Source organism: Trichomonas vaginalis, chromosome VI (genome assembly GCF_026262505.1).
Source record: "Trichomonas vaginalis G3 chromosome VI, whole genome shotgun sequence".
In the NCBI taxonomy this organism is placed as follows: Eukaryota; Parabasalia; order Trichomonadida; family Trichomonadidae; genus Trichomonas; species Trichomonas vaginalis.
This window is the reverse complement of record NC_067208.1, coordinates 2,161,822-2,176,237: the sequence shown is the minus strand read 5'-3', so window position 1 is coordinate 2,176,237 and position 14,416 is coordinate 2,161,822. Positions and strand designations below refer to the sequence as shown.

Genomic DNA, 14,416 nt, shown 5'->3' with positions numbered 1-14,416 from the left:
AAATTGATTATGTAGGAAATCGTCCTAAAGGTCTTAGATATTCAATACTAAAACTAGTTTATTATTTTGGCTATCTGCTCTCATACTAGATCAATATTCTTTAAATTCTCAAATCAAATATACATGATATCAATAGAACAATACAGTTCCATGAAGAGTACAATCATACAAGCATGTTATTAATTGTGTAATGTGATGTTATGAATGAACAAGGTGGGTGAAAAATTCAAAAATACGAAAATGTTTATTCTTTTGTTATAGACCGAAAATAGATTTTTTCGGTTTTCTCTTCAAATAATTGAAAGAATGATACTATTATAGGTTTATTATATTATATAGCATATAATCATGCTATAGCCGAAAATTATAAGTTTTGAGAAGATTGAATATAACACAAATAAATTTGAATGTAAGTTAAATTGCTTGTTGTTTTTAATAGCTATTTAATGAGAAATCCAATATTGCAAAATTCAAATTGAATGATTGAAAGAACAGAAAAAGTCATTCTTTTCAATTTCGAATATGTTTCATTGTATTTATAATTAGATGGCAAATAAGATATTTAAACTTGATTTTTGAAGGAAAATTCACAAAATTGAATAAATTCAAATAATTTTTATTCAAAAATAAACTAGTTATTTGAGTTTAATACTGATTATCTATTCAAACTACAAAGTTTGTAATTTAAAATATTTTGTGAGATCAGATTGAATTAATTCAAGGTTTTTTTCAATTAATATTAATGACCATATTACGCATTTTCGAACATTCTAAACCAAATATATAAAAATGGGAGACGAATGTTAAATTTGCTAGACATGGGGGAGTTGTCTGCAAAGTTTTAGCTCTTATCTCTAACAAAAAATTAATTTTTAAAAAAAAGACCGAATACGTTTCACAGCGAGAAAAAAATAAAAGGCAAGATAGAATTTTCTAGACATAAAGAAGTTGTTTACCGAGTTTTAGCTCTTATCTCTAACAAAAAATTAATTTTTAAAAAAAAGACCGAATACGTTTCACAGCGAGAAAAAAATAAAAGGCAAGATAGAATTTTCTATACATAAAGAAGTTGTTTACCGAGTTTTAGCTCTTATCTCTAACAAAAAATTAATTTTTAAAAAAAAGACCGAATACGTTTCACAGCGAGAAAAAAATAAAAGGCAAGATAGAATTTTCTAGACATAAAGAAGTTGTTTACCGAGTTTTAGCTCTTATCTCTAACAAAAAATTAATTTTTAAAAAAAAGACCGAATACGTTTCACAGCGAGAAAAAAATAAAAGGCAAGATAGAATTTTCTAGACATAAAGAAGTTGTTTACCGAGTTTTAGCTCTTATCTCTAACAAAAAATTAATTTTTAAAAAAAAGACCGAATACGTTTCACAGCGAGAAAAAAATAAAAGGCAAGATAGAATTTTCTAGACATAAAGAAGTTGTTTACCGAGTTTTAGCTCTTATCTCTAACAAAAAATTAATTTTTAAAAAAAAGACCGAATACGTTTCACAGCGAGAAAAAAATAAAAGGCAAGATAGAATTTTCTAGACATAAAGAAGTTGTTTACCGAGTTTTAGCTCTTATCTCTAACAAAAAATTAATTTTTAAAAAAAAGACCGAATACGTTTCACAGCGAGAAAAAAATAAAAGGCAAGATAGAATTTTCTATACATAAAGAAGTTGTCTACCAAGTGTCAGCTCTTATCTCTAACAAAAAATTAATTTTTAAAAAAAAGACCGAATACGTTTCACAGCGAGAAAAAAATAAAACTGTACACTGATTTTCATTTTCATTTCCAGTCACTTTACTTATTATTTTTTCTTTTTTTCATTTTAATTATAAATTATTTCATAATACGTTTATTTACGTTACCATTTTCTTTATTCTTTTGAATTCCATACTAGACACTTATAGAATATTTTGATTGTTAACGTACTTCATTCGAATGAATCCTTACAAAGGGTATGTCGATCGAATTTACCTAATTGGTATTTCCAATCAGATTGAAGAAGGTAAAATGACATGGGAAGAAGCTTGCACCCATGTTCCCATCGCCCCAACCCTTCAATCAAATGATTTCAAATATTTAGATGTTTCAAAATCTTTTTTACAAAATCAATTTAGCTTACAGAATATCCCATTGCCTAAAGGCAAGAAAGGTCGTAGGGTCAATCCCTACGACCAAATCAAAGCTCTTGCTGTGATACATGACCACTGGGCCTTTCTCTGTGGTCAAACAAAACAATGGAAACGTTTGAAATTACAACAAATTGATGTAGTTAGTATGACTATCATGGGTACGGAGGCACTGCGCGCCTCCTTATCCATTATATGTGAATTCGACACTTTACAAAACCGTTAACGTATATTTTACAACACAAACGATAACACTAACTTAACCTTAAATATTTACAAAGCCGCCAACCACTTCACCTCACTAATGTAAAAAATAAACGTTCTCACTTACAAAAGTATTGCAACTCCTCCCATTGCTGTGCTTCACATAACAGCTCATAATCTTCTGACTCACTTTCTTCTTCATATAGGTCAAAATCACTGTCAAAATAAATGTATGTAAGTTTTGACAAAGCTAATGAAACACGCTTACCGTTTGTATCATATGCTTGTATAAACTTTCCATTATGCTTGTAATCATAAACGCTCAAACTAACTTTACCTTTTCTCCCTCGTATCTGATAGAATGTATTTTCACGAGGAACGAAGAACAAATTCTTGAACTCATGACCGTTGTAGTTTGTTATCTCAATAGTTTTCGTCATTACATCCAAATAAAAATTTTCAGTAAAAATAAAACTAATGAAATATTTTATTCCTCACTGTCGTCTGCTTTCTCCAACTCTTCTAGCTTCTTCTTAAGTTCAGCAATGTTGTCCTCATGAAGTTTAATCTTTCTCAAAATTCCTTCTCTATCTAATGGTTGCTTTATCTTTCTAAACTGAACTCTACCATCCTTCATAGTATGAATGTAAAAACCTTCTGGAACCGCTCCTGATTTAATGTATTCTACCAAAAACTTTTGTTTCATTGCTTCAGTGACTTTATTTGTCATTTTACTCTAAGGTGAAGCTAGCACAGCGATAATGGATTTTATGACTTTTTAGTATTTCATGCAATCTTAACAGATAGCCTTACAAGTACTTCCAGTGTCCCTAGCTGTCCCTCCTTTTTATATAACTCCATAACATTTATAATCTCGCGAAACTTAACAGGTAGCATAACAGATTAAAATCAGATGAGGTTTTGAACCAAAATTTCTAAGCAACGTTGTCAAGGATTTTGAGGAACTAGGGACAGAGTGTGGCAAAGTCCAAGATTTAATTTATCTTCATCTGTTTCATCAGCTATCTCATCTAATATGCCAATATTTTATTCATAACTCGTGGCAAACTCACTAACTTTCATTATGTTCATCTGCATGCTTCATCTGATAGAAAGTATGACTTTCATTAACTCTGTGAGATAATGAAAACTACTAGGGACAGAGACCATGGCAAAGTTTATGACTTTCATTATTTCCAGAACTTAATGAAAACTACTAGGGACAGAGACCATGGCAAAGTTCATGATTTAATTTATTCTCTCACTAACAACAAACACAAACTCCAACACTAACATCAAGTACTAACTTCAGCACAAATGACAAACGCTAACAACAAACACAAACTCCAACACTAACATCAAGTACTAACTTCAGCACAAATGACAAACACTAACAACAAACACAAACTCCAACACTAACATCAAGTACTAACTTCAGCACAAATGACAAACACTAACAACAAACACAAACTCCAACACTAACGACAAAAATAAATGTCCTCACTTCTTAACAAAGTAATATGTGCTTCTTACACCACCATAGCTCAAACGTTTCTTTTCAAACATCGATTGAAACTTATTTTGAGCCATTGGCTTTAGTCTCTTTTTCTTCAAATACGCCAAGAAATCTTCTTCACATCTTTTCACTTCATAGCCTTCTTTAAACTCCTCCTTGTTAAGTTCTATGAAATCCTTTATATCATTCTTTGTTGCAATGGCTTCTTCACGAACGACATCGTGAACTATTTCATCATTGCATTCATGTATGACCTCCTCACTGTTCTCATGAACTATTTCAACACTGTTCTCATGAACGACCTCCTTACTGTCTTTCATAAGCGTTTCAAAGTCTCCTTTACTCATTACTTCAATCTCATGCTGTTCACAGTAGTACTTAAACTCACTGTATATGTCTTTGTTGTATGTTATATTGCTTCCCATGTACTCCATGAATTTTTCAAGCACTTCCTCATAATTCACTGTTTCTTTCTTTCCACGACCTTCTAATATCATACTTGCTTCGTAAATATAACTTCTTGCAGAACCGTCTCGCTTTCTACTTCTCTTCACAAATTCTCTCATCTTGCCACCAAATACATTTGAACTACATGCAAAGAATTCATTCTCCTTCACAAATTCTTTATATCTTCTGTAGCACTCTGTACAATTCCATCCGGATACAAACTTTTCATAGAACTCCTCATAAAACATTTGGTAAGGTGTTTTGTTCATTTCGATGAGTTCTTGTTTAGCCCCGGTGAATGGTATCTTCCTTACATCAAATTCACTTAAATCTTTCTTCATGAAGTACGTCAGTAAGTTTGAATAAAACTCTTCATTAAAGCTTTCAATGAGATTTGAGAAATATTCGTAATTTCCTTTGTATCTGCTGCTTACGTCAATGACAACAAATCTTCTGTCGTCTTTGTCAATCTTTACTGAGTTGAAGTTGTTAGATATCATGATGATATTACAAACATTCTCTATCTTTCTTACTGGCTGACACTTCTGATTTAAGTCCAACTGAGTCTCTGTTACTATTGACTTTAGTGCGTCGTGGTTCATGACCTTAGACGTATCGCATGAGCTTAGTTCATTGCATACGATGAGCTTCATGTTCTCAATAGCAGCATTGAATCTACCAACCACATTCTCTATTGCCGTTATATTATTGTTGGCGTACTTGCTAATGAGCTCGCATAGAACATTACTAAGTACATTCTTACCAGTTCCTTGCTTTCCTGTTAACAAAAGTACTGTTCCAGTCTTTCCACAAGGATTTTGAACGATGTAGGCGAACCAGTTCAAAACATACTCATAAAGCTCTTCATCCTCATTACATATGACATCGTGAACATGTTTCAAATATCCTTCAATAACGCTTTCATCTACTTCATTCAGTACCTCATACTCATATCCTCTGAAATAGCTGTAAATGTCATCTCTTTCGTCAAAGAATCTCATGCCTGACTTCATAAGATAGTTCTTGTTCTGACCCGCTTCATAAATCATCAGTGCGTTCACATCCTTCTCTTCAATACGTCCTACATAAACACTCTTCATGAGCTTATTGAATTCCTTGCTATCTACTGACACAAGTGTTGTTGTGTCTCGTATTCCATCATAATCTTTCACTAGATATGTCATACGTGCTCCGTCAATAACGACAACACATCTTCTTAAGTCATTTATAACACTAGCTATGTCAATACCTTCTTCACTCATGTACTTATTTCTCCTCAAGTCCTTTAGTGTGAAAGTGTCTCTAAGTTCTATTTCAAGCAATTCATTTACACATCCTTTGCAATACTTCTCTATAAAATATTTCTGTCGTTCTTTACTAAGTTTCTTAACAGCTCTGAAGAACCATGTGTTTTGACTCAAACATCCTTCACAACTTCTCTCATTCATTCCTAGTTCTTTCATGTCATTATCTTCAACCTCTATGGTCTCATTGACTAAGGTCAAAGGGTTCTTAGTCATTGCTGGTCTTATCTGAAACAATGTTTGTGCAACAGGTTTAACTAGTTCAGCAACGTCCTTCCTTAATATGAATAGCTGTTTCCACTCATCTTTGCTAACAGTTCTTTCATAACCACTGACAGTAATGATTTCATTTGCTGACCTTAGACACTTATGTTCTATCATTTGTATTGCTTTTGTGTAAGGCTTTCGTGAGCATAGGTTGTATATGTCATTCCTGCAATGTTCATTCATGCCAATAGTACTAAATCCTTTCTTTGCTGTTGAGTGCATAATATCCATTAGTTCCTGTGTTCGTATTGCTGTCTCATAAAATACAACAAGACCTTTGTCATCTATGACGTACTTACCGAAAACATTGCTTATATTCTTTAACCATGAAATAACATCCTCATTCATGCTGTCAAACATGAAGTAAGGTCTTACATACTCTTCACTTATAAGATACTCCACAAAATACTTGTTAAGCTCTATGTCCTCGTGAGCGATTTCATTAGGTTTGATATTAGTTCCTTTTGTCATTGCTGTCATGTACTTCACTCTCATAGTTCCTTTCAATAGCGTAAAAATACTTCATTGTTTCATAACTGCTCTAAATTCTGTTCAAAATTCGTACAACATAACTTTTTAACATTAGTGAAAGAACATGAGCGAAACAACAACATCTAACATTACAGAAGAAGTCAATGACAATGCCGATGAAAACATTACAGAAGGAGCTAGTGAAAATATTGACGAGTTCAGTGAGGAAGAAGATATTGAAGACGTCAATGAGAACGTTAGTGGGGAACAAACTCAATGGGAAACATTGAGAAATCATGAAGATTATGAGATTTGTACGACATATCCTTTTACTATTCGTCGAAAGAAAGACAAACATATTATGAGTGAATGCTTAAATAATTATGGTTATATTGTGCTTAGTTTAAACAACAAAATGCATTTAAAGCATAAAATTATTGCAGAACAGTGGATTGAAAATCCAAACAATTTGAAAGAAATAGACCATATAAATCATGATAGAACGGACAACAGAATCTCAAACCTTCGTTGGTGTTCTAGATCTGAAAACAATAGAAATAAAAGCAAGTATGGCGATATAGTTTATGAGTTCGTTGATGAAATATCTGACGAAGCTGTTGAAATAACAGATTATGGTAAGCATTCGTTTGAGTTCTACTACTATGTTGAGAATGAAGACGCATTCTATTATTATACAGGTCCTAACTATCGAAAACTTCATATAAACTTTACAAAAACAGGTGCTGCTTATGTTTGTATGATAGATACAGAAAACAAGAGTGTAATTTTATTCATAAACAAATTCAAACGCTTGTACGGCTTCATGTAGGACAAACATTATTTTTCAACACTAACGCCAACACTTAGGACAAACATTCATGACTAACATTACTGTATAACATAGACACTAACTTCATATAGAACCGAGCAACTTTCTAACTGTCGACATTCTTCAACTTGCTTCAAACACTAATGAACGTGTCAAAATGAGCGTAAAACACTTCGTCAAGACTTCTTCGTAAATGTTTTATCAAAACTTCTTCGTAAATGTTTTGTCAAACTGCATCGAAACTAAACGTAAATGTTTTGTCATGACTTCGTCAAGACTTCTTCGTAAATGTTTTGTTATGACTTTGTCAAGATTTCATCGTAAATGTTTTGTTATGACTTCGTCGTAAATGTTTTGTCAAACTGCATCGAAACTAAACATAAACACTTTGTCAAAACATCTTCGTAAATGTTTTGTCAAACTGCATCGAAACTAAACGTAAACACTTTGTCATGAGTTCTTCGTAAATGTTTTGTCATGACTTCGTCGTAAATGTTTTGTATAAACTTCTTCGTAAATGTTTTGTCAAACTGCATCGAAACTAAACGTAAACACTTTGTATAAACTTCTTCGTAAACACTTTGTCAAGACTTCTTCGTAAACACTTTGTCAAGACTTCTTCGTATATGTTTTGTCATGACTTCTTCGTAAATGCTTTGTCAAAACTTCTTCGTAAATGCTTTGTCATGATTTCATCGTATATGTTTTGTCAAACTGTATCGAAACTAAACGTAAATGCTTTGTCATGATTTCTTCGTAAATGTTTTGTCATGACTTCTTCGTAAATGTTTTGTTATGACTTTGTCAAGATTTCATCGTAAATGTTTTGTCAAAACTTCGTCGTATATGTTTTGTCAAAACTTCTTCGTAAATGTTTTGTCAAACTGCATCGAAACTAAACGTAAACACTTTGTATAAACTTCTTCGTAAACACTTTGTCAAGACTTCTTCGTAAACACTTTGTCATGACTTCTTCGTATATGTTTTGTCAAAACTTCTTCGTAAATGCTTTGTCATGATTTCATCGTATATGTTTTGTCAAACTGTATCGAAACTAAACGTAAATGCTTTGTCATGATTTCTTCGTAAATGTTTTGTCATGACTTCTTCGTAAATGTTTTGTTATGACTTTGTCAAGATTTCATCGTAAATGTTTTGTCAAAACTTCGTCGTATATGTTTTGTATAAACTTCTTCGTAAATGTTTTGTCAAACTGCATCGAAACTAAACGTAAACACTTTGTATAAACTTCTTCGTAAACACTTTGTCAAGACTTCTTCGTAAACACTTTGTCAAGACTTCTTCGTAAACACTTTGTCAAGACTTCTTCGTATATGTTTTGTCATGACTTCTTCGTAAATGCTTTGTCAAAACTTCTTCGTAAATGCTTTGTCATGATTTCATCGTATATGTTTTGTCAAACTGTATCGAAACTAAACGTAAATGCTTTGTCATGATTTCTTCGTAAATGTTTTGTCATGACTTCTTCGTAAATGTTTTGTTATGACTTTGTCAAGATTTCATCGTAAATGTTTTGTCAAAACTTCGTCGTATATGTTTTGTCAAAACTTCTTCGTAAATGTTTTGTCAAACTGCATCGAAACTAAACGTAAACACTTTGTATAAACTTCTTCGTAAACACTTTGTCAAGACTTCTTCGTAAACACTTTGTCAAGACTTCTTCGTATATGTTTTGTCATGACTTCTTCGTATATGTTTTGTCAAAACTTCTTCGTAAATGCTTTGTCATGATTTCATCGTATATGTTTTGTCAAACTGCATCGAAACTAAACGTAAACACTTTGTCATGAGTTCTTCGTAAATGTTTTGTCAAACTGCATCGAAACTAAACATAAACACTTTGTCATGAGTTCTTCGTAAATGTTTTGTCAAACTGCATCGAAACTAAACGTAAACACTTTGTATAAACTTCTTCGTAAACACTTTGTCAAGACTTCTTCGTAAACACTTTGTCAAGACTTCTTCGTATATGTTTTGTCATGACTTCTTCGTATATGTTTTGTCAAAACTTCTTCGTAAATGCTTTGTCATGATTTCATCGTATATGTTTTGTCAAACTGCATCGAAACTAAACGTAAACACTTTGTCATGAGTTCTTCGTAAATGTTTTGTCAAACTGCATCGAAACTAAACATAAACACTTTGTCATGAGTTCTTCGTAAATGTTTTGTCAAACTGCATCGAAACTAAACGTAAACACTTTGTCATGAGTTCTTCGTAAATGTTTTGTCATGACTTCGTCGTAAATGTTTTGTATAAACTTCTTCGTAAATGTTTTGTCAAACTGCATCGAAACTAAACATAAACACTTTGTCATGAGTTCTTCGTAAATGTTTTGTCAAACTGCATCGAAACTAAACATAAACACTTTGTCAAAACATCTTCGTAAATGTTTTGTCAAACTGCATCGAAACTAAACGTAAACACTTTGTCATGAGTTCTTCGTAAATGTTTTGTCAAACTGCATCGAAACTAAACGTAAACACTTTGTCATGAGTTCTTCGTAAATGTTTTGTCATGACTTCGTCGTAAATGTTTTGTATAAACATCTTAGTAAATGTTTTGTCAAACTGCATCGAAACTAAACGTAAACACTTTGTCATGAGTTCTTCGTAAATGTTTTGTCAAACTGCATCGAAACTAAACGTAAACACTTTGTCATGAGTTCTTCGTAAATGTTTTGTCATGACTTCGTCGTAAATGTTTTGTATAAACTTCTTCGTAAATGTTTTGTCAAACTGCATCGAAACTAAACGTAAACACTTTGTCATGAGTTCTTCGTAAATGTTTTGTCAAACTGCATCGAAACTAAACGTAAACACTTTGTCATGAGTTCTTCGTAAATGTTTTGTCATGACTTCGTCGTAAATGTTTTGTATAAACATCTTAGTAAATGTTTTGTCAAACTGCATCGAAACTAAACGTAAACACTTTGTCATGAGTTCTTCGTAAATGTTTTGTCAAACTGCATCGAAACTAAACGTAAACACTTTGTCATGAGTTCTTCGTAAATGTTTTGTCATGACTTCGTCGTAAATGTTTTGTATAAACATCTTCGTAAATGTTTTGTCAAACTGCATCGAAACTAAACGTAAACACTTTGTCATGAGTTCTTCGTAAATGTTTTGTCAAACTGCATCGAAACTAAACATAAATGTTTTGTCAAACTGCATCGAAACTAAACGTAAACACTTTGTATAAACTTCTTCGTAAACACTTTGTCAAGACTTCTTCGTAAACACTTTGTCAAGACTTCTTCGTATATGTTTTGTCATGACTTCTTCGTAAATGTTTTGTCAAACTGCATCGAAACTAAACGTAAATATTTTGTCAAACTGCATCGAAACTAAACGTAAACACTTTGTATAAACTTCTTCGTAAACACTTTGTCAAGACTTCTTCGTAAACACTTTGTCAAGACTTCTTCGTATATGTTTTGTCATGACTTCTTCGTAAATGCTTTGTCAAAACTTCTTCGTAAATGTTTTGTCAAACTGCATCGAAACTAAACGTAAATGTTTTGTCATGATTTCTTCGTAAATGTTTTGTCGAACTGCATCGAAACTAAACGTAAATGTTTTGTCAAAACTTCTTCGTAAATGTTTTGTCAAACTGCATCGAAACTAAACGTAAACACTTTGTCAAGATTTCATCGTAATGCTTTGTCAAGATTTCATCGTAATGCTTTGTCATGATTTCATCGTAACGCTATTGAAAGGAACTATGAGAGTGAAGTACATGACAGCAATGACAAAAGGAACTAATATCAAACCTAATGAAATCGCTCACGAGGACATAGAGCTTAACAAGTATTTTGTGGAGTATCTTATAAGTGAAGAGTATGTAAGACCTTACTTCATGTTTGACAGCATGAATGAAGATGTTATTTCATGGTTAAAGAATATAAGCAATGTTTTCGGTAAGTACGTCATAGATGACAAAGGTCTTGTTGTATTTTATGAGACAGCAATACGAACACAGGAACTAATGGATATTATGCACTCAACAGCAAAGAAAGGATTTAGTACTATTGGCATGAATGAACATTGCAGGAATGACATATACAACCTATGCTCACGAAAGCCTTACACAAAAGCAATACAAATGATAGAACATAAGTGTCTAAAGTCAGCAAATGAAATCATTACTGTCAGTGGTTATGAAAGAACTGTTAGCAAAGATGAGTGGAAACAGCTATTCATATTAAGGAAGGACGTTGCTGAACTAGTTAAACCTGTTGCACAAACATTGTTTCAGATAAGACCAGCAATGACTAAGAACCCTTTGACCTTAGTCAATGAGACCATAGAGGTTGAAGATAATGACATGAAAGAACTAGGAATGAATGAGAGAAGTTGTGAAGGATGTTTGAGTCAAAACACATGGTTCTTCAGAGCTGTTAAGAAACTTAGTAAAGAACGACAGAAATATTTTATAGAGAAGTATTGCAAAGGATGTGTAAATGAATTGCTTGAAATAGAACTTAGAGACACTTTCACACTAAAGGACTTGAGGAGAGAAATAAGTACATGAGTGAAGAAGGTATTGACATAGCTAGTGTTATAAATGACTTAAGAAGATGTGTTGTCGTTATTGACGGAGCACGTATGACATATCTAGTGAAAGATTATGATGGAATACGAGACACAACAACACTTGTGTCAGTAGATAGCAAGGAATTCAATAAGCTCATGAAGAGTGTTTATGTAGGACGTATTGAAGAGAAGGATGTGAACGCACTGATGATTTATGAAGCGGGTCAGAACAAGAACTATCTTATGAAGTCAGGCATGAGATTCTTTGACGAAAGAGATGACATTTACAGCTATTTCAGAGGATATGAGTATGAGGTACTGAATGAAGTAGATGAAAGCGTTATTGAAGGATATTTGAAACATGTTCACGATGTCATATGTAATGAGGATGAAGAGCTTTATGAGTATGTTTTGAACTGGTTCGCCTACATCGTTCAAAATCCTTGTGGAAAGACTGGAACAGTACTTTTGTTAACAGGAAAGCAAGGAACTGGTAAGAATGTACTTAGTAATGTTCTATGCGAGCTCATTAGCAAGTACGCCAACAATAATATAACGGCAATAGAGAATGTGGTTGGTAGATTCAATGCTGCTATTGAGAACATGAAGCTCATCGTATGCAATGAACTAAGCTCATGCGATACGTCTAAGGTCATGAACCACGACGCACTAAAGTCAATAGTAACAGAGACTCAGTTGGACTTAAATCAGAAGTGTCAGCCAGTAAGAAAGATAGAGAATGTTTGTAATATCATCATGATATCTAACAACTTCAACTCAGTAAAGATTGACAAAGACGACAGAAGATTTGTTGTCATTGACGTAAGCAGCAGATACAAAGGAAATTACGAATATTTCTCAAATCTCATTGAAAGCTTTAATGAAGAGTTTTATTCAAACTTACTGACGTACTTCATGAAGAAAGATTTAAGTGAATTTGATGTAAGGAAGATACCATTCACCGGGGCTAAACAAGAACTCATCGAAATGAACAAAACACCTTACCAAATGTTTTATGAGGAGTTCTATGAAAAGTTTGTATCCGGATGGAATTGTACAGAGTGCTACAGAAGATATAAAGAATTTGTGAAGGAGAATGAATTCTTTGCATGTAGTTCAAATGTATTTGGTGGCAAGATGAGAGAATTTGTGAAGAGAAGTAGAAAGCGAGACGGTTCTGCAAGAAGTTATATTTACGAAGCAAGTATGATATTAGAAGGTCGTGGAAAGAAAGAAACAGTGAATTATGAGGAAGTGCTTGAAAAATTCATGGAGTACATGGGAAGCAATATAACATACAACAAAGACATATACAGTGAGTTTAAGTACTACTGTGAACAGCATGAGATTGAAGTAATGAGTAAAGGAGACTTTGAAACGCTTATGAAAGACAGTAAGGAGGTCGTTCATGAGAACAGTGTTGAAATAGTTCATGAGAACAGTGAGGAGGTCATACATGAATGCAATGATGAAATAGTTCACGATGTCGTTCGTGAAGAAGCCATTGCAACAAAGAATGATATAAAGGATTTCATAGAACTTAACAAGGAGGAGTTTAAAGAAGGCTATGAAGTGAAAAGATGTGAAGAAGATTTCTTGGCGTATTTGAAGAAAAAGAGACTAAAGCCAATGGCTCAAAATAAGTTTCAATCGATGTTTGAAAAGAAACGTTTGAGCTATGGTGGTTAAGAAGCACATATTACTTTGTTAAGAAGTGAGGACATTTATTTTTGTCGTTAGTGTTGGAGTTTGTGTTTGTTGTTAGTGTTTGTCATTTGTGCTGAAGTTAGTACTTGATGTTAGTGTTGGAGTTTGTGTTTGTTGTTAGTGTTTGTCATTTGTGCTGAAGTTAGTACTTGATGTTAGTGTTGGAGTTTGTGTTTGTTGTTAGTGAGAGAATAAATTAAATCATGAACTTTGCCATGGTCTCTGTCCCTAGTAGTTTTCATTAAGTTCTGGAAATAATGAAAGTCATAAACTTTGCCATGGTCTCTGTCCCTAGTAGTTTTCATTATCTCACAGAGTTAATGAAAGTCATACTTTCTATCAGATGAAGCATGCAGATGAACATAATGAAAGTTAGTGAGTTTGCCACGAGTTATGAATAAAATATTGGCATATTAGATGAGATAGCTGATGAAACAGATGAAGATAAATTAAATCTTGGACTTTGCCACACTCTGTCCCTAGTTCCTCAAAATCCTTGACAACGTTGCTTAGAAATTTTGGTTCAAAACCTCATCTGATTTTAATCTGTTATGCTACCTGTTAAGTTTCGCGAGATTATAAATGTTATGGAGTTATATAAAAAGGAGGGACAGCTAGGGACACTGGAAGTACTTGTAAGGCTATCTGTTAAGATTGCATGAAATACTAAAAAGTCATAAAATCCATTATCGCTGTGCTAGCTTCACCTTAGAGTAAAATGACAAATAAAGTCACTGAAGCAATGAAACAAAAGTTTTTGGTAGAATACATTAAATCAGGAGCGGTTCCAGAAGGTTTTTACATTCATACTATGAAGGATGGTAGAGTTCAGTTTAGAAAGATAAAGCAACCATTAGATAGAGAAGGAATTTTGAGAAAGATTAAACTTCATGAGGACAACATTGCTGAACTTAAGAAGAAGCTAGAAGAGTTGGAGAAAGCAGACGACAGTGAGGAATAAAATATTTCATTAGTTTTATTTTT

The 14,416-nt window shown here is 32.9% G+C and overlaps 6 protein-coding genes across 6 annotated transcripts, besides 2 other annotated features; 2 read left to right on the top strand and 4 right to left on the bottom strand.

Annotated features, from left to right (window-relative positions):
• Positions 1 to 254: 254 nt before the first annotated feature.
• Positions 255 to 1,095: a mobile genetic element.
• A 1,177-nt stretch (positions 1,096 to 2,272) lies between these two features.
• Positions 2,273 to 14,416: part of a mobile genetic element that runs on past the window's edge.
• Positions 2,455 to 2,775, bottom strand: TVAGG3_0791340 (uncharacterized protein; the record flags this gene model as incomplete). The annotated part of the gene is made up of 1 exon (XM_001302620.1): positions 2,455 to 2,775. One exon carries the CDS (start codon positions 2,773 to 2,775, stop codon positions 2,455 to 2,457), a length of 321 nt encoding a protein of 106 aa, XP_001302621.1.
• On the bottom strand, positions 2,823 to 3,065 carry TVAGG3_0791330 (uncharacterized protein; the record flags this gene model as incomplete). Its single annotated transcript, XM_001302621.1, has 1 exon — positions 2,823 to 3,065. The coding sequence occupies one exon, from the start codon at positions 3,063 to 3,065 to the stop codon at positions 2,823 to 2,825; it is 243 nt and encodes an 80-aa protein (XP_001302622.1).
• Positions 3,836 to 4,567, bottom strand: TVAGG3_0791320 (uncharacterized protein; the record flags this gene model as incomplete). The annotated part of the gene is made up of 1 exon (XM_051246909.1): positions 3,836 to 4,567. The coding sequence occupies one exon, from the start codon at positions 4,565 to 4,567 to the stop codon at positions 3,836 to 3,838; it is 732 nt and encodes a 243-aa protein (XP_051082384.1).
• On the bottom strand, positions 5,734 to 6,364 carry TVAGG3_0791310 (uncharacterized protein; the record flags this gene model as incomplete). Its single annotated transcript, XM_051246908.1, has 1 exon — positions 5,734 to 6,364. A coding segment is annotated over one exon (631 nt), but the record flags the coding sequence as incomplete, so codon positions are not given.
• TVAGG3_0791300 (His-Me finger endonucleases family) lies at positions 6,465 to 7,169 on the top strand (the record flags this gene model as incomplete). Its single annotated transcript, XM_051246907.1, has 1 exon — positions 6,465 to 7,169. One exon carries the CDS (start codon positions 6,465 to 6,467, stop codon positions 7,167 to 7,169), a length of 705 nt encoding a protein of 234 aa, XP_051082382.1.
• Positions 14,151 to 14,393, top strand: TVAGG3_0791290 (uncharacterized protein; the record flags this gene model as incomplete). The annotated part of the gene is made up of 1 exon (XM_001302622.2): positions 14,151 to 14,393. The coding sequence occupies one exon, from the start codon at positions 14,151 to 14,153 to the stop codon at positions 14,391 to 14,393; it is 243 nt and encodes an 80-aa protein (XP_001302623.2).